Here is a 22339-nt window from a genome sequence, read left to right as displayed (position 1 = left end):
ATATTTTTTGAACGTTTTGCCTATTTATTATACGATTAAAAGAGGAACAATTAAATATATTTAAATAAATAAACATAATTTAAATGTAAATATATGTAATATTTGCTTTGTCACTGAACATAGTTTGGTCTTCATTGTAAGTAGACTGTCAAGCGCTCAGTCTGAATATGTTTTATCGGTCTGTCATTGACTATCTTTGATATGTTCCCTGCCCCTTGCCCAGTGTATTCTGGGATAGACTCCAGCCCTCTGTGACCCTGAGTGGGTATAAGCTGATGTAGAAGATGGATGGATGTCTTGGCTGCAGGTAGAAGTCATTTTCCAAACAGCTAAATGAGCCATTTGTCACAGGGGTCAGCCGTGACTTTGACCTATGGTTGTCAGCACAATTTGGCTTCTGTTATGCAGAGCAGGTTGTTTCAGCACAGAGGAGTCAACTCTCACATAAAATGTAGACAATGGACTCAAAGGTGTGAGGAGCTAAAATCAACAGATCATTTAAAACAGAAACCCGTGTGACAGCTATTCCAAAAAAACCAAAAGACTGAGTACCAATCGATTATTCTTAACCATGGGCTGGATGACTGAAAACCTACACAGACCTCATGGACGAGCTAACCACTGGGTTAGATTTCCCACAGAAGAAAGGCCACACACCATACCTAAATGCATTTGTAATGTTTTCATTGTTTCTGAAAACTATTGGGTGCAAACATTTGTGGATGGAGAGGAGGGGCAGTAGACAAGGAAGAGCGGAGAAAGCAGGGGCAATGACACGCAGGAAACGATCGGAGAAGACTCGAACCCCGGCCCCTGCAGCTCATTTGGTACGTGGGTTGCTAGCTTAACCACATCAGCTCTAGCAGCACCAAAAAAACAATAATTTTCTAACGCATAAAACATATAAGAGAATTCCATCTTAAAAACCAGACTATTTCTAAATAGGAACATAGCCCTCGCTCAGTTCTCCTGTATGTGTGAGCAGAAAGGTTTAAGAAGCACACTGGACAGGTCACCATACTATCACAGAGAGACAGACAACCACTAATGCTCACGAAATGGCGTAATGACCGTGAAAGCCATAGACAGAACTTTGACATGAATTGAGCTGCGGTTTGGCAGCCTGGCAGATCCTCATGTACTAAATAGGAGTGAAGAAGTTGAAGAATGGAGAAGAAGGAGGGAGGGAGGGTGGGGCACGTACACGAGAATGAACAGATTGCAGAACTAGGGGAACCCATATAGATGGCAGGCAGAAGGAGCGTGATTGGAGGCGTGGTCCTGCTCCTGAAATTCAGATACATAATCTCCAATAAAGTAATAGTTTGAGTCCAAACTATTACATTAGGTTATGCAACATTAAGGTTGCATAAAAAAACCACCTCATCCTTTGTGTTTTAGAGCTGCACATCAACAAGCGCATTTGTAATGAACTTCAAAAAGTGAGCAAGATTCAGAGATCCTACTTGGCAGCCATGTGCGTTTGCCTGGCTTTGGCTCTGTATAGCAAAAATGTGACCACTAGACTGAAACGCTGCGGTTCACTGTTGTTTGTACAGTGTAGTACACAGGAGCAATGTAGACAACATTTATCAACAAGCACTCCATCGGCAGTGGTATAGTAGTATGGCTGTATTAGCACCTCTTACACGTGTTGGGCTATTATTAGTTCTATCATCAGTAAAGCTGTTGGATTCAGTCAAATAATTAACTTTAAAATCCATCTATTCATATAATAGATAAGAAAAGCAAAACGCACCCCTTTATAACAGAAGCAATGACACTGGAAAAATCTGATGCAGATGAGATTACTCAAACTATTCTCTGATTGCCAAAAATGGAAAACTTTGAGATGATAACCTCACCTCATCTGTACTTCCTGTTCTTACATAACCAAATCTGACATTATGTGCTCCTCCCTTTTATGTTCTTTGGTACAATAAAAAGTGGTACATAAAGCAATACCTTTTGAAAAACAACCATAAATAACTCTCACTTGGTCACATGGCCCAGCCATATGGTTTAAATCTGCACTACAAAGACTCCCCCAGTACGTGGCAAAAGCACTCTATGAACAGTACGAGTCGCTGAGCTTCCATGGCTCAGGATGACACACGCCGTTGCAGTCAACTCAGCAGCTACAAGCCTTAAAATATGCCTGACCCACACACTTTGCATAAAAAATGTTTTGGATTTTGCCTCTTGCCATAAGCCACATTATGTAAGTGCAAAGTGTGAGGTATCAAGAGGAGATGGCCCTGTGCCAAGAGTGTGCTGTGATGCTGTGGGTGCAGGTGTTGAGAATATCTCGCGTGAAGAGTTCCTCTGAGGATAGAAAGCGCTCCGTGAGATAAATTATCACATGCTGATGCAGTGTTAGCGTGCAGAGAAACGCTGAGAAGCAATGACAGTGAGTGGCGAGGTGTCTGGTTCGATTTTATGAATACAGACGCATTTAGATTTGACTTAAGATGGGAACTGAGCGTTGATGTCATAGCACCTTTTGATGCATTCTGTAAGTATTCAGAAGACTGAAAAGTCTTGAGACAATCAACTTTTGTTTTCTTGACTTTTCCCAGCATGCAACACAGTTTTTAGAGTTTAAACAGTTTTTTGTTTGTTGTTCTTACTGCACTACTTCTCTATTGGAAATAAAGGCCTAATGTGCCTAATGTATACATATGCGGTAAATCACTTCAAATTTTAAACACAAAGATGTGCTTTAAAACTTGTAGTACTCTGCTTTGATTGCTTATTTGAAAAGTTCAACTGCTTGGCACAGGATGCCTCTTACTTCTCTAAGTTTGACTTATTTCTTGTGCATTGGAAGCTTTTAGTTTCCACATCCCACTTGTGTAAATGGCATATTTAACTTTGACTGGCTCTCAGACTATTTGATGTCACACAGTCCTGCTTGTGCATCCATGTCCTAAACTAAGATTTAGTGTAAGCACTCAGAGAAACTTTCCTCCTTCAGCAGATGGTTGTAAAAACATCCGTCTAGTGCCAGACACACACACATACACAAGCACGCACACACACAAGCACCCGCACATTCAAGTGAGGAACTTATTTCTTCTTTTTTTCCTCATCTGAAAAGAGAAAACTGTGATTTAAAAATCTTTAACTAAAGCATTTGGAATTATAAAAGCAGCAGTTCAGTATATAACAAAACAGAACAAGTAAACAAGTAAAATGATCTTTTGATGTGCAGCAAAGCAGGGAGTAAATTCTGCAGCACTTTGCCATCATACTTAGAATTTAGTTTTGCAGAAACACAGTTCCTGGTGTTAGATCTTTCCAAATATTTGGCACAAAATCACAGCAATCTGACTTATGTCATCTTATTAGTTTTGCAGTTTGGTTTTGCATATGACACTTGAACACAGCTTAAATGTTGTACAGCAGAAACATCAACTGGCCACATGAAGACTGGAAAAATGTGCGCCACATTCCTCCAGCGTCTACAGGGCTTTACGCACGCGCATTCACGCGTGGTTCTGTTGTCAAAGTAACACGGGAGTGTTTGAAAATAAAAGTGAGGGTGTCGTGCTCGGAATGAAAGTGTTTTTCTCGAGATGGGACCTTGTTTAGTGGCATATATTTTCCATTAAAAACATGTGACTGGCGCTGTTTTGATCATTACAAGGTTGTTTTTTTAAAAAAAATAATAATAATTTTCACACACAAGCTGTGGGCCACATACCTTGGAAGACATCCACATCATGACGATCCTCCGAGCTCGCAGATAATCGCAGTCCTCTTGGGGGGGTGGGGGGGGGGAAGGAATTGTGCACGAAGTCCAGCAGACAGGAGAGAAAATTGCTCGCAAGCTCCCTTCCAATGAGTTTCCACGATGAGTCATTTTTGCTTTAACTTTCCATCTGCCTCCTTGTAAAGGGATATTGTCATTTTGAGGTGGTTTAAATGAAACTGGGGAAAACTGCTGTCGCCGAGTTTCCAACAAGCATGTCCATACAAAACCTGGGGCGAGTCATTTCTCCAGCCATTTTATAAACTGGTGATTCCTGTGCTTAGCTCTCGCAGTGGGTCAGCAATAGAAGGCTTTTTTTTCTTTTGGCCTGTTGTGGAAAAACATAGTTGTGTAGGTGTCATAGAAATAACTGTAGCCCTGGTTTACTAAATGCTGTCTTATCAGTTAGCTTTTCTTTAATGTTAAATACTGGAACAGTTACAAAAGACTTATCCGTATTTTCGTTTCCAATTTTTTCTTTTTTCTTTAGTTTTACTGGCAGCATATAAAGGGGATTATTAATATCCTTAGTCTGCTCTCTGTGAGGAAGTTGTTCAAACATTCTTTAGCGAAGTGGTCAGAGGATTACTAAATACGCGCCACTTTCATGGCCTACAGCTTCTGTCTCTGAATACAAATCTGTCAAAACCCAGCGCAAAAAAAAAAAAATCTACATTAGTGCAAACAGATTTTGAACTTTATTGCATAACAGCAAAAACGATCATCCCTATATCTGTTATTGACAGATGAAACTCATAAAGTGCGAATGCATAGCCTGTCTTTACTAGAATTTCAATTTGATGTCAGATTTGGAAGCCCGCACAGCTTAGATGAACAAATAGACTGGTGTGTGGTGAAGATGGTTTGGGGGAAAGGCTGCTGTTAGAGAAGTGCGCGATGGTTAAAAACAGGAGAAAGAGAGAGAAGCATCACAACCTGCCAATCAGTGGCATGAATGTGCGTGTGTGTGTGTCTGTGTGTGTGTGTCTGTGTCTGAGGCGTGTTTCAAACTTGTGTTGGGGATGTGAGGGCGGGAGGGGGTCACCTGCTGTTGGGCAGAAATGATGTTCAAAATTATCTTTATAGGGCGTGTTCTTCTTCTTCAGGAAAAATAATTAATAATAATAAACTCTAATTGTAATCACACGTCAGTCTGAATGGATTTTGAGTTAGTACTGTTTTTTCTGCTTATGTCTGTGCCGTTTCCTTTACTGGGGCTCTTGTCCAGCCCGCAAAGCGACTCCGTCACCCCCTCCTCCATTTCCATATACTCCGCTTTGTCACCGAGCGAGGAGCCAGAGGGCGAGCCTTTGAATTTTCTTAGAAAGTCAGGGAAGTACGGGCAGCCCGGGGGCATGCTCTCCACCACCGGCGACTGGTCCTCGTTATCGGTCTCCCTGTGATAAAAGTAGTTGAAGTTGGACACTATGACCGGGACCGGGAGCGCAATGGTTAATACGCCCGCGATCGCGCAGAGGGAGCCCACTATCTTCCCACCCACAGTGATGGGCTTCATGTCTCCGTAACCCACTGTGGTCATGGTCACTACAGCCCACCAAAACGCGTCCGGGATGCTCGTAAACTGCGAGGTGGGTTCGTCCGCCTCGGCGAAGTACACCGCGCTGGAGAACAGGATGACACCTATGACCAGGAAGAAAATGAGGAGGGCCAGCTCCCTCATGCTGGCGCGCAGGGTGTGACCCAGGATCTGCAGCCCCTTAGAGTGCCTGGACAGCTTGAAGATGCGAAACACCCTGACAAGGCGGATTATTCTCAGGATGGCGAAACTCATCGCGTGCTGTCCGTTGCCCTGATGCTGCGCCAGGTCCGTGCCGAGAGTAATGAAATAAGGCAAAATGGAAACAATGTCTATGGAGTTCATAATGTTTTTAAAGAAGAGAGTTTTGCTCGGACTGGCAAAGAAGCGAACTATAATCTCAAACGAGAACCAGATGATGCAGACCGTTTCCACGACGAAAAAAGGGTCGTTAAAAGGAGTAAATCCGTGATCGGCTTGAGAGGAGTTGTTTCGTGGCTGTAGATACTCTTTGTCATCCCTGAACTCCGGCAGCGTCTCCAGGCAGAAAATCACAATAGAAATGACAATAACAAGGACGGACACGACCGCGATCCCCCTGGCAGGGCTCGAGCTCTCCGGATACTCAAAGAGCAGCCAAATCTGGCGCTTGAACTCATCCTCCGGCAGAGGTTTCTCCTCCTCTTTGACGAAGCCCTCATCCTCCCGAAACTTTAGTATCGCCTCCTCCCCGAGTTCATAAAACTTGACCTCCTCGGAAAATATGTCAAATGGTACGTTGACTGGTCTTTTTAAGCGCCCGCCTGACTGGTAGTAGTAAAGAATGGCGTCAAAACTCGGTCGGTTCCGGTCGAAGAAGTATTCGTTCCTCAGCGGGTCGAAGTACCTGATCCTCTTGTCCGGATCTCCCAGGAGCGTGTCCGGGAACTGAGTGAGCGTCTTGAGCTGAGTTTCAAACTTCAGACCCGACACGTTGATGACAACTCTCTCGCAGCAGCCGCACTCGCTGTAAACGTTTTCGTATCCGGACTGGGGCCGCCTGTCGGTGATCGACACGGTCTCCTCCTCATCATCCATGTTGCACAAAAAACTCGACCTTTTGCTCCCCCGGTCGCCCCCGCCCCCCTCCCCCTCCTCCTCCTCTTCCTCGGCTCCTTCGGCCTCTTCCTCCTCTATCATGATGTCCTCCTCGGATCCGAGCAGAGCCAGCTCGGAGTGGCGCAGGTCCCCACCGAGAGTGCCCCGGTTCCGTCTCCAGCGTCCGACGCCGCGCTGCTTTTTCCGCTCTCGGACAAATCTCTGCTGCTGCTCGGGCTCCTGCTGGTTCTGCTGCGAGGAGGAGGTGGAGGTGGTGGTGGTGGTGGAGGTGAAGGAGGAGGGGGAGGGGCGCGAGGCGGTACCGCCGCTGCTGATGTTGGCGTTCGCGGAGGAGGCGGCGCGAGACTGATGCTGGCGGTTGTTAAGGAGATGAGCGCTCGAGGAGGTGTTGGAGGTGGACCCTCCGACGCCACCGCAGCTACCTCCTCCTCCTCCTCCACCTCCCTCCGTGCACGTTCCACCTTCGGCAGCAGCCGCTGCGGCCGCCGCTCTGGTGTGGGCAGCCTGGCGCTCCCTCTCGCGCTCCCTCTCCCGCGCGCGAGCCTGGGCATATCCGTAAGGCAGGTGGCTGTTGCACCCACCGTCCGCGCCCACCATGGCAAACTCCATTTTAAGTCAGTGAGCGCTTCGGTCCGCGGACGCTTACAGTAAGCGCTCGCGCGCTGTGATGTGGACGCAGACCAGAGGACAAAAGTTGCAGCTCAGCGCGCGCAGGGAGACAAAATGAGGCATGAAGCCTCTCGACCAATCAGTCGTGAATGCGAGAAAGTCAGAATAGCAAACACACCTCAAATGGGTCCATGCTGAGCGAATCCCATGTATCCTACTTACATGATACTGATTGCCATCTCTTCCAGTTTAGGTACAGCCCCCCCTCCTCCGGTATTTCATGACATCATTACCATATCCAAAAAAAAGAAGAAGAAGAAAGAAGGAAAAAGATCAGATGTAAAGGCCGGTGGCATAGCCTGTTACGCAGACGCTCGGTCAAACTTGCAGCGCCCCTTATTTGCTCAGCATTGTAAATCACCAAGTCAACAAGCGACACCTAAACAGTCTCTCCTCGGTTCCTCCGGTGCCCATCAGGTGGTTAATTTCTCCGCGAGGCGGGCTTGCGCCCGAATGCGTCTTTTGATCCTCCCTGGTCACTCATGGTTGCCATTTTAGGACGAGTTTAAAAGAGAGAGAGGAAGAGAGATCTCCGTTATTTTATACAGCTCCGGTGAATTTGAATGACTTTATTCATCTGACGCTCTCAGGAGCTGCGAGAACAAGAAGAGAGGAGGAAACAGCAGTTGGTTTAGGCAAATAAAACCAAAACCTTCATATCGATGTGTGTTGTTTTATCGAATACACAATCAAAATACATCATTGTTATTATCATCACCATCATTATTACTATGGAGTGAACACAAAGGAATATGGAAGACATTTATGGTTACAATACAATTTACGCATTAAAGTATCCTCCCTTTATTCTAACATCCATACTTACATCTGAAAGGGGGCCAAAACGACATCGCCTCAGTCCCCCCCTCCCCCGCCCCCCCTTTTCACAAACCAATCTGATGGAGGAAGCAGGGGAAGGAGGCTAGGTGAGGATGCAGTTGTTCACTCTCGCTCAAATCCCCGTTATGATTTTGGAGGGTAACGCCGCAAAATCCCTCGCTGTATCCACGCAGCGAACATATCCACATCCAGTACACACATCCGTGCTCTGACGCACTCTGGAGAGGACACTTTTTTTGGCTGCGTCTCGACGTCTTGTCTCAATTCAACAGGATCTATCGCCACTTCAGCCTCCGTTTCTGCTGCATCGCTTCTGGTATGCCGAGAGCAATAATGTTACCCCCTCCAGAGGAGAAAAAAAGAATGAGAAGAAGAGGAGGAAGTAGCAGGTGTGCGCGTAGCGAGTTGGCATCAATGACAGCTCCACACGAAGACAAGATACGAGGGTGGGTAAAAGTTTACCTTCGCACGGGCGAGGGGGAATGGCTTCATGGTTTAAGTCTGAGCATCGCACATCTGTCTGTCTGCCGCCGTATCCCTACCTATACTCCTGGATCCCTCCCATTGTGTGTGTGTGTGTGTGTGTGTGTGTATGTGTGTGTCTCTGTGTGATGATGGAGAGTCTCAGTGAGAAAGTCGCTCGTGTACCGCAGCTCGTGCAGGCGGTGCTCGGTCCTCCCCCAGTGGCTGCAGCCGGTCACTGCGCACCGTGCTGCAGTCTCTCACCCGAGCTTCATCTGCCCTTCATTGTCACTGCTGGGTAGCAACCGGTGTGTTTGTGTCTCCCCACCATTAAAAAAAAGTAATGCATTAACATAATATTTTAACTATGCATTTTGCAGTCACCAACCACTTTCCTAAAAAATTAATCGGTGTTTTTGCTGTTGTTGTTGTTTATTTTCTCATATTAAATCAGAAAATGCATACATCACTTATTTACATACGTCCATATATTGTAACTTTAAAAAGTGTGAATTTAAAGCACTGGAAATACTTTTCATACAATTTCACTTCACCTAACAATCGTTTAACATTGTTTTTGTTAATATTATCACAGGAAAAAAGGTTAGCTCATGCAACAACAACAAAAAATGTTCACAGAGGCCACAAAAACCAATAATTCATGTTCGCTGTGCCTGCCCTCCCTCTGATATTTGATTAGGAGAGCACTCGAAACAGAATGCAAAGTGTTCATTAACCTCCTATGACCCAGCGATTCATTCTTGTCCTCTGTTGGGGGGACACGAGTCTGAGACCTCCACGAGCACAATTCATGCAATCTATTTGAGTCTTACTGTACTGTCAAAGAGACATCTCAGGGTTTCAAGTTTCCACATGGGCTTTCTTTTCAAAAGGATGGCCCTTGCTCATGTAATTATTTTACTAAATTTGCAAGAATTTCAAGCAAACTTTTTTTCATTTGGTCATTATGGGGTATCGCATGTAGAGTTTTGAGGTGAGAAATGAATTTGGGAATAAGGCTGTAACATGACAAACTGTGGAAAATGCAAAGAACTGTGAATACTGTCCATTACACAGACAGTGTTCTGTGTAGTGGACAGGAGGAGTTACTCATTCCTGTTTTCAACCTATATCCACACTTCAAGAAGCAAAGGAAAGATTGAGGCAGAAAGGACTTTACTCAGAATTGTAGAAGGGGAGTCAGACTTTGTGCTGTCCGGTGATGAGGTGGAGGAGGACCAGACAGAGCAGGAAGGTGAACGCTCAGTGGAGGACATGCCATTGAGAATCCAGTTTGAACCCTACTTTGAACAGTAAATAGGTGTTCATTCATGACATGATACCTTCAGGACTCAGATATACTGGGTCCCATTTATAGCCAGTTAAATAAGTCAAGACAGATTCTTTAACCTCCTAGGACCTGGCGTCCACATATGTGGACATCACATTTTGGGTGATTTAGACCAAAACACTAAATTTTGCTTTTCAACGGCCTGATATCCACTTACGAGGACATTATACTGCTACTGTTCTATCAAAATTTTAAACGAATATCCTCATATGTGGCTCTGATTTTTCATTAAAACAAAAATAAGGTAAAAAAAAATAATCGTTTTTTTCTTTGTTTATACATTTATCGGGCCCCAATATCAGCCCAAATATCTAAGAGAAGTTAAAAATGCATGCAGTGGAAGAGTTTGGGTCTTAGGAGGCTAAGATTAGGCAGTCGTTCAAAGTAAGAAATGATCTTGATGTTTTTCTTCCTCCTGAGGCCCAAACAAGAAATTGTTTTGATACTGAGATTTTTAACCACTGTGGTTGAAAGAAACACATTACAACAAATTGTTGTTTTCAAAATAATTTATTTATTAATATATCATTTGTCGCTTTGATGGACTGCCTACTTTTGATGAATCTGTCTCGACTTATTGAATTCACTATAACTAGGGAAGTACATTTCGTTAGCTTCATAGCATAAGTGCCTAAGTCATTTTTTGGTCAAATTGAGATTTTTGCCCAACTTTACTCCCCTACCACTGCTGCATCATCCTGTCCGTCTGTTTTCCGAAAACACAAAAAAATGACTTAGGCACTTATGCTATGAAGCTAACGATTTGCATCCTATGTTATCTGAGTCATGCCATCAACATGGATATGCAGAAGAATGTTTTTGATGTTAATGCTCCACCTTTCTCTGGCTTGCATGGCTCTGATGTTTTGGTAGTGCCTATTTTCTGTTTGATGTAAACAGGGAACCACCTGTCTTGGTGTTTATGGCCACATTGACCTGTTTCATATTCCATGCTAAAAAAAAAAACAGCCAATTTCAACCCAGTTAACACTCTCAAATTTAGAAAACAATTTGATTTTTAGCAACAGAAACATAATATCTGCCAAAAAAAACCCAAAACCTTTCAGTCAACCTTCCTATGTGGCCATAAAGATGTCATTAAAAAAAAACCAAACCATGTGCTCTGTTGGCCTCATTCTGCCGAGATCGTGGAAGGCCTGTGTAGATGAGTAGATAATTCACATGTAACTCTAGAGTACCAGATGATCCGTTACTGCAGTTTGTTGTAGGGAAATCAAGTCCTGCAACTTAAAAACCATAATGTCTGTCCCTCCTCTACCTCATCTCCTGATAGCACCGAGCATGACTTCCCTTCACCTTCGAACAGATGCATCAGAGAGCAACTTGGGGTCAACTTTTTGGTCTCAATAAGTTATTTTGTTACTGAGCTTCAACAGCGTGACATAATCCAACGTTCTTGTCTGCCATAGTTGTAATTAATCCTGGGCAGTATAAAACACTGCAGTGTACAGAAACATCAAGTAAGACATGAATCAAATCTACATGTGCAGCCAAACAAGTGCTAACTTCTAAACTAAAAGAAAGAAAATTTCAAACACGCTCACTCTTAAATTGATTTATAGAGCTGGAGTCTTTGAAGTTTACGCAGAAAACACTTTCTTATTGCTTTTTCAAAGTTTGTTTACATCAGTAAGGCTTGTCATAAGTGATAAAAAAGAGATTTAAAACATGGTTCAAGGGATAAAATTGTTTGCATGTAACTGGGATGTATCTCATTAATCACCAGAGTCTGGTCAATATACAGTCATGAGAACGCATTCACAGGAGTCTATGCAGTCCAGTGAAAAACTACACACACCCTTAATGCTTCCATAGGAATTAAGATGGTCAATAGTAGCAATATGCTGCTCATCAAATGCACTGGATTAACCAGTCATGAGCAAGTGTGAGCACCTCTGTACAAACAGCAGGTTTTGGCTCTTTGTTGGTCTGAATCATTCAAATTTGTGCATTATTAAATGTTAAAGTTCACAACAGTAGACTTGGTCACCTAGTCAACTATGAACTCTGTTTGTTAAAGTATTCTAGAGTCTAATGTGAAGCCATCCGACAGCCAAAGCTTGACCAATATCAGCCCAAAGCAGGACAATGATCCCAATCTCAACAGCAAATCTGCAACAGAATGACTGAAAAATAAAAAAAAACAAGGTGATGCAATGAGCTGCTCAAAGTCCAGACACAAACCTGATTGAAACTAGCACTAGCAGTGTTGACATAGTGTCAACAGTGTAAACAGTAACCCTGCCAAGAAAGACAGAAAGACAAAATATTTCAGGACCTTTCTTGTCTAATTTGTTATATATTCTTTAAAGCGACTGCACAACAATTCATATACTGTGTAATTAGAGGTCATCTTCTCAGCCGAAACTAGCCTGCAGGAGAAAGAATGGAGAGTGCAATACAACAAGCAGGCTAACAAATTACTGTGTTAGGGTATTAATTAGTCAAACAATGTATTGCTATTGACTAGGCGATTAGGAATGCATTACTTTTTGAGTAATGAGTACTGAAAACCACAGACAAGTGGGTATAATGAATACCACAAGGATTTTTCATTAATGTGGCCACATTAGCTCTTATTTGCATACGGCTGTAAGACTTTGTGAAAATGATGATACTCCAAGCAAAAGAAGACAGATTTGGTGCATGAAACACACAATAGGCAATGTGATGATTAGTGTGCTCAAGGATGCAACTGACCAAAACAAGTAGAGGACAAATGCAGTTCACAAACATATCATATTCTGTAATTTCATCATTGCATGGCAATACTTTCAGCTTGTTTGTGCTGTCAGCCATCTGTTAACGGGTCAAAGGTGTCCATAGACACGTCTTTTGGGATAACAACTGCCGTAACTTTAAATACCAGACATCACAGCACCTGGTGAGGTAACTGTTGAGTCAGTGTTATCGATTATTCACCCTATTGCTGCCGCAGATTTATGTGGATCATTTTGCACTCAGGTCTTACTCACTGCACCTTTGAAACCTCCCAGGTTTGATTGCACACATAATTAGTTTTTCTGCAGGTACTGCTGCAGGCCTAGTGCTGGGCTACAAAGCAATCAGTAGCTATAGCCCATTGAGTTCAGTCCATTTGATTCAAAGTATACATCTGAAACAAAAGCACTAATTAGGACACGGACAGCCTGTTATTCCAGATACAATATTCCTCTGAGGAATCCTAATAATCCCCTAAGGTATTTACCAAATCTCTACTTCTAATATTCCTGTTGGGATATTTTTGGTTGCTTGTGCAGTCTCCTTCTTAACTCTTTCATACGGCCATTGTGCTACATTTTGATACCAGAGAATATGAAACGAAATGTAAAACCCAATGCGTATGCTTGTGCTTGTGAAGTAATCAATGCTGCTGACAGTGCAAATCTCACTCACTGCTTCTTTAAAGAGCCTCATCTTCACAGTCTTCTCTCCTTCTCTGTACTTCTCAGATACTTAACTAAGACTTAAGTGGAGGTCTTTTCTAGTCTGTACCACATGTAAGCTTCTTTCCACCCACCGCACACGGAGACATCATGCTCCCCTCAACCCCTGCTCTTATTCACCGAGTATCCACCTCAGTCAGCACCAGAGGGAGTTGTGAGGTCAGTAATAATAAGAGGTGATAGAGTGGGGATGCAAGGTGCCTTATTAAACACAAGTTTAGTTGCACTTTGAACCAGTGCCAGAGCTCATCAAAAACCCTTCTGCCTCTCACGAAGCATACCCGCTGAAAAACATCCAGCACTCCAAATTCATAAAAAGACGAGGGAAATGTCAAACTCTCTATGCATGAGACACAATCAATATTTGTTGCTGTTTTTTTCAAAGCCATCATGCAGAATTACAACTTTACTTACTTAACTTTAAAATGCAGTACAGGAAGCAATGATAACCTTTACAGCTTGTCCGTATGTAATAAAACTCAGCGCTGTATCATAGATATCTTGGTATGTTTTTGGATAGTGATGCATATTTTGTAATTTTGCCTCTGTACACCAGCACTGTGCGCTTTAAATCAAACAAACAACACATTATTCAAGCCCAGATTTTCAGCTTTAATTTAAGAGGTTTAACATACAGTTAGGTCCGTAAATATTTGGACAGACAACTTTTTTTCTAATTTTGGTTCTTTGGGTTTTGGTTCATTAACGCAGTGAATTTTAAATGAAACAACTCAGATGCAGTTGATGTGCAGACTTTCAGCTTTAATTCAGTGGCTTGAACAAAAACGTTGCAGAAAAATGCAGCAATTTTTAAGACAATCTTTTGATGTCAGGGGCTCAAAAATAATTGGACAAATCAAAGAACTGAAAATAAAATGTTCATTTGTAATAGTTGGTTTGCTGGTAATGACAGCCTGAAGCCTTGAACTCATGGACATCACCAGATGCTGGGGTTTCCTCTATTTTAATACTCGGCCAGCCCCTTTTCTGCAGGGTTTTTAGTTGTTGTTTGTTTGTGGTCCTTTCTGTCATGGTTCTGGGTCATTTTGACCCAGCATTTTGAGTTGCTTGTGCTTTAGTTTGATTTTGTATTTTGGGTTATATTCTTCCAAATTGCCACTAGGTGTGAATGGTTGTCTGTCCGTATGTGTTGGCCCTATGACAGACTGGCGACCTGTCCAGGGTGTACCCCGCCTCTCGCCCTATGACAGCTGGGATAGGCTCCAGCGCCCCCGCGCCCCTGAAAAGGATAAGCGGAAGCGGATGGATGGATGGATGGGTTATATTCTTGATCTCTTGTTGGGCTTTGATGATTATTATTATTATTATTATTTAGTCTGCTTCAGTTTATTCTGCTTAAGGGTTTAGTTCCTAGGTTTTGTGTCTTGTGTTTAGTGCAGGTTTAGTTCAGCGTCCTTGTGAATTGTTTCTTGTTTCCTGTTTTATTGTGAAGGTCCGTGTCTCATGTGAGTGTATTCAGTTTTGCTTCCTCTGCCTCGTCTTGTCAATTACTTCCAGCTGTGTTCCCCACCTGTGTGTAATCTCCTTGTGTTCTTCTGTGTGTACTAGTTGCTGGTCTGTCTGTGAATCTACTGCGAATCTCCGTGTGTTTTCCCTGCCGTCCACCTTCTTATGCCACCGTTCATCCTCCTACATGTTCGTGTTCATGTTTGCTGTTTAGTAGTTTAGTTTGACCCACTATGATTAGTTTTTGTTCCGTTTTGCCATTTTTCACCTTGTGCTTTATTTTACAATAAACCACCTTCACATCTCAGTGAGTGCCTGCGCTTGGATCCTCATTTATTTTCTCCACACAGCTCATCCCCTTAGCCGTGACCCTTTCTGTCGAAAGTTTAGTCTTCAACAAGTGAAATTCATGCTCAGTTGGGTTAAGATCAGATGGTCAATAAAGAATATTCCACTTCTTTGTTTTAATAAACAGCTGGGTTGCTTTGGCTGTATGTTTGCGGTCATTGTCCATCTATATTATTAAATGTCGCCTAATCAACTTGACTGCATTTAGCTGGATTTGCACGGACACTATGTCTCTGAACACCTCAGAATTAATTCGGCTGCTTTGGTCCTGTGTCATATCATCAACAAACACTAGTGTCCCAGTGCCACAGCCAACCATGCACACCCAAGTCATCACACTGCCTCCACTGTGTTTTACAGATGATGTGGTATGTGTTGGATCATGAGCAGTTTCACACCGTCATCATACTTTTTTCTTGCCATCATTCTGGTAGAGGTTGATCTTGGTTTCATCTGTTCAAAGAATGTTTTTTCTAGAACTGTGTCGGCTTTTTTTAGCATAGTCTAGTCTAGCCTTTCTATTCTTGAGGGTTATGACTAGTTTGCACCTTGCAGTGAACCCTCTTTACTTTCATGCAGTCTTCTCTTTATGGTACACTTGGATATTGATGCGTCTACCTCCCGGAGAGTGTTGTCTGTTGTGAAGGGGGAAATGACGCTGCGATCATCCACCACTGTTGTCTTCCGTGGACGTCCAGGTCTTTTTGCATTGCTGAGTTCACCAGTTTACCTGTAGATTTTGTCACCCCTAATATTGCAGCAATTTCTCTGATGGATTTTTCCAGTTTTTGCAGTTTAAGGATGGCTTGTTTCACCTGCATGGAGAGCTCCTTTCACCGCATGTTGTCTGCTCACAGCAAGATCTTCCAAATGCAAGCACCACACCTCGAATCAACTCCAGGCCTTATATCTGCTTAATTGACAATCTATCTATCTATTAGGGGTGCAACGATACACAAAATTCACGGTTCGGTTCGGTTCGGTTCGACACTTTGGTGTCACGGTTCAATATTTTTTCGATACAAAAAAATGTTCATGCTTTTTTAATTTGTCATTTATTAAAATTATAAATATATATTTTAACTCAAAAGTACAGTTTTTAAATTTATTGTTGCTGAAACAACAAAGTAATAAAAAATAAATCTATCTGATCGAGAAATCACTCATCTTTAGAAAAGAGAGTTTATTACAGAGAAATGGCTCTTTCCAAAATAAAAGCTATACTATACGCTTCTTCTGGGCTATATTCTCAGCAGCATATTAAACATATCAGGTCCCCATAAGGAGAATCATGTGCTAACGGCTGTCTAAATGACTCGGGTAAAGTTTGTAGCATGCATGCTTGTTGTTTTTGTCTGCTTCCACTTGTCTTTGCACTAGGATGATATCGGTGTAAATGTGCAGTCATATTCGTTGTGTTCCCACTAGTGCTGTCAGCGTTAATCTGAAATGACGTTAACGCCACAACACGGCCAATCTCCGTTAACGAGCTACCACGGATCGCCCCATGCGTGGGGCTGGACGGTGTCAACACGTTAATGAGCTAACTGCGCTAACGCAGTAGTTCCCACCAATGTAATTGAGCATTGCGTGGCACATCCGACATACTGTTTTACTTTAGTCCATGACACGCTTACCTTCAGGGTTATACGTCACATGAAGACCAAAATAGTTCCAAACGCCAGATCTGAATGAGGGTGGGGGAGGTTCAATTTGCCATGTTGCAAGGAGCTTAGCTTCTGTCTTGCTAGCTTGCCCTGCGCTCAGTGGATCTGCACTGTCCAGCGCAGATCCACTGAGCTCTCAACACAGACAGCATCGTCAGAAGGAAAGTTGATAAAATAAATAAAATAAAGCACCATTCTGAGTTGTAATATTTTGGCAAACTGGACTAACCTGCTGCATCATTTTTAATATTGACTTTGTGGGTGTCTTTGAATTCAGCCCTCTATAGCTGGATGATTGTAATTTCCATCAAATCGTGTGCCATTCTTTTCTTCTTAACACATTACTCAGTCCATCACAGCAGGGATATCAGCATGATTTTTTCCCCATTTGTATCTGATTTGCTTTCTGAGTGTTCCTTTAATTTTTTGTTGAGCAGTATTTTACATCTTTAGCTGTTTTTAAGGACTTTATAACCAATAAAAGAACACATTTACATTTGCTTAAAATAAGTAAAATAATGAAATGAGACTGAATATTAAAATGTAAAGGAGAAAAGGTAGACAACAGAAGTCAGCAAAGAATCATCAGCGGTCGATACACATAAGCACACCTACCACCTACTTCCACACTCGACCTGCACGCAGAAATATCCAGCGCAGTCACCAAACAAAAGTCTTGTCCTTGGCAGTGCTGTGGAGGCGTTTGTTTAGACCAGGTGGAAGGCGGGAGAGAGCGTGAGTGTGGGGTGATGCAGTGCGTTCAGGGCACTGCTGAGTCTTTTTTGTTGTTGTTGTTTTTTTGAGGGGGGTTTGCATGCGACAAAACGAGTTTAAAGAAGTCTGCTTGTGTTTCATGCATTAGCAGACGGAGCAGCAGAGGACAGGGGCGAGGTGTGACTGAGCATGTTTGTGCAGGGTGTTGATGCGGTTATGGCAGTGTTTATGCTGCACTGATAAAAAGAAAAGAGAGAAAGCAATGGGACTCTGTTCCTAAGCTTAAAACCAATGACCCATGGATGAAATCTGTGATGTCAGCAAGATGTATGACTGGGAGCTGTTTTATATGTGGCTTCATCTAGAGCTATGAGCTTTTACACCCAAAGGAGCCCATTTTATATAGCAGTGCTTCGAGTTATGAAGCAGAATATCATCACGGGCCCGGGAACAGTTCATCATTGCCCAATTGATTCCCAGTGGACCCTGATGTGACAGGGCAGGACTTCTTCTCATGGCTGTAGGAAGGGAAAAAAGGTGTTTTCTCTTGGAAACATCCTGCTAATTTCAGCAATTCTTTGCTGGTGTTTTCTTTTAGCTTGCTGCAGAGCATATGGGCTGATTTTCAGACTGTGATGCAGACATGAATTTCAAAGTCTTACCTTCTCTATCCAGATAGCCAGCATATCGACAGAATGCACGGATGGATGATATAATTTCAGCACCGCAATTAATTAATCAATTTTCAGAGCAGATGTGCTTTTTTTTAAGAGGAACTACCATCTGTTATACCATTTTTTTCTCAGAAAATGACTAATGATCCGTTTTGCTCTAAATATAAGATTAATCAAATCTGCCTAGTGTTCATTCAGGGCAAAATGCACAAAAAACATGATGCATTTCTGCCAAAATTTCCTAAAAAGAAGTAGCACCGCAGAGGATGGGGTTGACTCAATAAAAGTCCTTGCAGCCTTATTAAGCAGGTACGGCACTTTAGCAGGATGCCCGGGAAACCTGATTCCCTAGTGGCTGCAAGGGCAGACGGAGCAGCAGTTGGGTGAATTGTGGTGGCTGCTGCCCAGGTAGTTAAATTCTACTGTCACTGCAGCTTGTCCAGATTGTGGTGCAGTGCTAACTTTTACCGAGTGCAGCAGCAGAACACTGAATTTCTCGAAGATTCACAGAATCTTGGAATCTGTATGTGCTCTATAAAATCTAAAGCTGTACCCGAGTGCAAAAATACTTATACTTACTCAAAGAGTTGGATCCACTTGTTAGGTGATTACATTACAATACTGCTTCTAAGTCATAGATCCTGCTACGTTTATTAAGAATGTTGTTTTTAACAACATTTTTTAAATATTTTATTTAATATATTTAACAACCCCTAAAACAATCAGTGGTCATAATCTGCCTCTATGGCTTTTTATTATTAAAATAAAATTTGCAGCACGATTTTAAACTCAGTTTTTCAAACCTTACGATGTACCTACAGCCCACAGGCTCACGGTGCCAAATGGTAAATTTTTGAATGCTTCAGAGAAGAGTCACTCTAAGATTTAAATCGGTAAATGAGGCTTAGGATCAGGAATCTTTCATAGCGAGTCATCCAAACACACAGCGGCATGTTAATAACTAACCTTGTGTGAATGTGAATGGATCCTCTCAGATGTTCTATTTCAATCACATTCCTGCAATAGGATTGCATCTGGCTCTTCCCATCAGGGAACCTCACATTAAAAAAAGGACACATGTTTATATTATCCCAACCACAGCTCTGCAGCTAGCCACCAGGTAGCACGCCATTTTATGCAAGCTACCCCAACTTCACTAACCTCACAGACATCACTGCTGTCTAGTTATCTGTCTATATTTATGTGAAACCACACTTCCTCCCTGGGTCAGATCATGGCGTATGGCATATCATCTTTAGAAAGAAACTAGCAAGCTGACTTCCTGCCTACTTCTCCATTGAAATCCACTTTTTTTCATACATGCCTCAAAGTTAAACTTTATTGTAATACATAGGTGAGCAGTGAAGTTTTTGCTCTTTACTGATCGGATTTACGGATGTGTTAACATAATATCCAAGAAAATTCACCCCCTGGTCAGAAAGTACAATGCTCAGAGAAAATGCAAAAACCCATGAGCTACATATCAGACTCTACAGGTCTCAGTTAGCATGTTAACTGTTAAAGGTCATGGCCGCACATTTAGAAAAAGACTGAACAAGTATGGCTTGTTTGAAATGGTTACCAGGGGAACACCTCTTCTCTCTGATAAGGGCGTGGCAGCACAGTTTGGTTTGCAAAGCTGCATCTGAACAAACTAAAGAGTTCAGAAACAATATCCTTTGGACAGATGAGACTGGATAGAGCTGAGCTTAAACGAATGCCCACAAATATCAATGAACTGAAGCAGTGCTGTAAAGAACAGTTGGCCAAAATTCCTTCCTAACAATGTGAAAGACAGATAAAGTCATACAGAAAATGATTACTAAAGATTACTTGAATGTGGATCTACAAGCTGCTGACGTTGTGTGCTTACTGTAGGTAGTCCCGTGGAAACTATTTTTCACATAGGTGTACAAGTAGTACAGAATAAAACTGCATGTTGCACGCTGCAATGCAATGTAACCTGGACTGGCGAACCGCTAAACATCAGTCAGAATATTCTATTGTAATAAGAAATATATTATAAACGTGACTTGAAATAAATGTATAATGTACTATATAGAATGCTGTCACGAAATGGTCAACATACAATTATAAGATTCATTTAAAGTCAGAGCAGTTTCAAGATTTATTAAGCTGAGATAGGCTCCAGTTACCCCTGAAACCTTGAATAGTAGAAGCATTTAAGAAAATGGATGAGATGACATTATAGAGGAAATAAGATTTATTTATGAATCAAAATAATATCTGTAAAGATTTGCTTTTTTACTTATGTTTATGTGTTTGTGAATGTTGATTCTATGCGTACGTATGAATGGAGGACATCATCAAGAGTAACTAACACTGATGCTAATGTGGATCCTAATAATGCACAAAAAAACAACCAAAAAATCAAATCTTTTAAATTTTAACAAGCATAATGTAACCAAGGACAACACAGGGCTCTGAAGATGTACATCTGGATGAAGATGATCACAGAGATGAGGGTTGCAAGAGTGTTTCTGTAGCAGTTGCTCAGCTATGCCATATGCATTCAAATGATCCTTTTATAATAAAACATCTCACATTAACAGTAATTCTAGGCACTGAGCACCACAATATAGTCCTCCTCTACGTTTTTATGCATATCAACGAAACAAATTCATTTGTTTTTAGCAGTTTACTTTTTTAAGTATCTGCCTTGAGCTAACACATACAGGACACTTACCAACAGCAATGGCTTTCCCCTGAGATAATGCAGCCTTCTTTAATACACTAATGAGTGTCTGCTGTGAGTCAGAATGTCTGCTACACCAGACAGACAATAAACCTTTTTACCTGAAAGAAATCAGCTCATTGTGGAAGTGCTGTTTCTTTAATGTGCCTTCTATCACTGGGTCCAAGAGAAAATGAAATTTTACCTCATTGAGATAAAATGATGTGAAGGAACAGGAACAGTCCTAAAATAGCAATTCATTTAGAGCAAATATTTTTTGCTGATTACACTTCCTGTATTCACAGACAGTGACATATCGTTGTTCAGATCATGACAAGAAAAATACTTTACTTACTTTTACTTGTATGTTACATATTGGATAATAGCTGGCCTGTACACACAGTGCTTAATAAATTTAAGAGACCATCATCCAGTGTAAAGCGTATGCTGCCCTAAGTTAACATTGCTGGTAAGTACTGGTTTCTGTAAGTTTCTGTAATGGTTAATCCACCAGTGTGCTCAAGCACTTTATATTTTTAATGCTAATTTTTTTCCCCAAGAATTTTCAAATTTACTGTTTAATAAAAAAATTAATAAACAACATTATTTTATTTTTGGATTAAGATGTCAAATCAGTTATTTATTTACACTCGTAAACAGAAAATATAGTTTTCCTGGTTGAATGTAACGCTCGATTAATTCCTGACTCCTCAGAGAAGTCCAGCGTGCCGCCTCAAATTTGGGTATAAAAACATGAATTCAGTTTGTTATTTGGTTCACAAATAACAAATATAATTTATCGTTTTAAACAAGTTTTTGACAGATCTCTAAATTGTTTGTGTTTTCTTGTTTTCATGGCAGGTGGTCTAATAAATCTATAAATACAACAATATGTGCCAGCGCTGTTGACACAGTGGAAAAAGAAGAAATGACACAATGGAGTAATGGAGATGGAGCACACAAATTAATTAGTGCATCTCATATCTATGTTTGCCATCTCACTGTGGGGGCAGTTTTATTTTTATAATTCTGGTGTCCATCTGCGCCTTTCACTCACATAACCTAAACAAGATTTCTGAAGATACCGCCCCACTCCTCCTCGTTTGTAGGAGGAAAGGCCTCGAGCCATGGGACGTCCCTGCAGTGTTGAAGGAAAGACACGAGGATTTGCTTGTTATGTATAAACAGGTAGGAAAACTATCGCCCTGGTCAAGGCTGATAGGATTAAACAGATTTGTGAGCGGTGCTATTTAAGCAATAAAGACAGCTGCAGGTTGAAAGCTGTTACAGGTGTTTAGAGAGCGAACGAAGGGACAGGACTCTCAGCAGAGGTTCAAAGCATCAGCAGAGCTCTACAGGTATGTTTCCTGTTCATGTAGATGACAAGAAAGCTGCTGAAGACGTTGTCACGGATCTGCTGTTAAAGACAGAATGAGGTTATAGCATAGTTGTGGGGACGTGGCAGATTGAGTTCTTCCTCTAGAAAGAGGTTTAACAGAAAAAAAAAAATTGTGATCAAAGAGTTTAAATGATGTCATTTAAGGGTTTAGTTTGAAGAAACAGCCGTGTGCATGAAAGGGGTTAATTAGAAGAGGT

The 22339-nt window shown here is 41.9% G+C and overlaps 1 protein-coding gene across 1 annotated transcript in view; it reads right to left on the bottom strand.

The window, feature by feature from the left end:
• Positions 1 to 8404, bottom strand: part of kcna4 (potassium voltage-gated channel, shaker-related subfamily, member 4) — a 58495-nt gene extending 50091 nt beyond the window's left edge. The window contains exons 1-2 of the mRNA XM_040045479.1: positions 7885 to 8404; positions 3707 to 7651 (exon numbers count right to left, since the gene is read on the bottom strand). Of these exons, the coding sequence (XP_039901413.1) occupies positions 4896 to 6998 (2103 nt within the window). The 5' untranslated portion in view covers positions 6999 to 7651; positions 7885 to 8404 and the 3' untranslated portion in view covers positions 3707 to 4895. The remainder of the gene's footprint in view (positions 1 to 3706; positions 7652 to 7884) is intronic.
• Between the last annotated feature and the right edge of the window lie 13935 nt (positions 8405 to 22339).

This window comes from Simochromis diagramma, unplaced genomic scaffold (assembly GCF_900408965.1).
Source record: "Simochromis diagramma unplaced genomic scaffold, fSimDia1.1 OVJJ01000079.1, whole genome shotgun sequence".
Classification (NCBI taxonomy): Eukaryota; Metazoa; Chordata; class Actinopteri; order Cichliformes; family Cichlidae; genus Simochromis; species Simochromis diagramma.
Note: the sequence above shows the minus strand (reverse complement) of the source record. Positions and strands in the feature narration are given on the sequence as shown.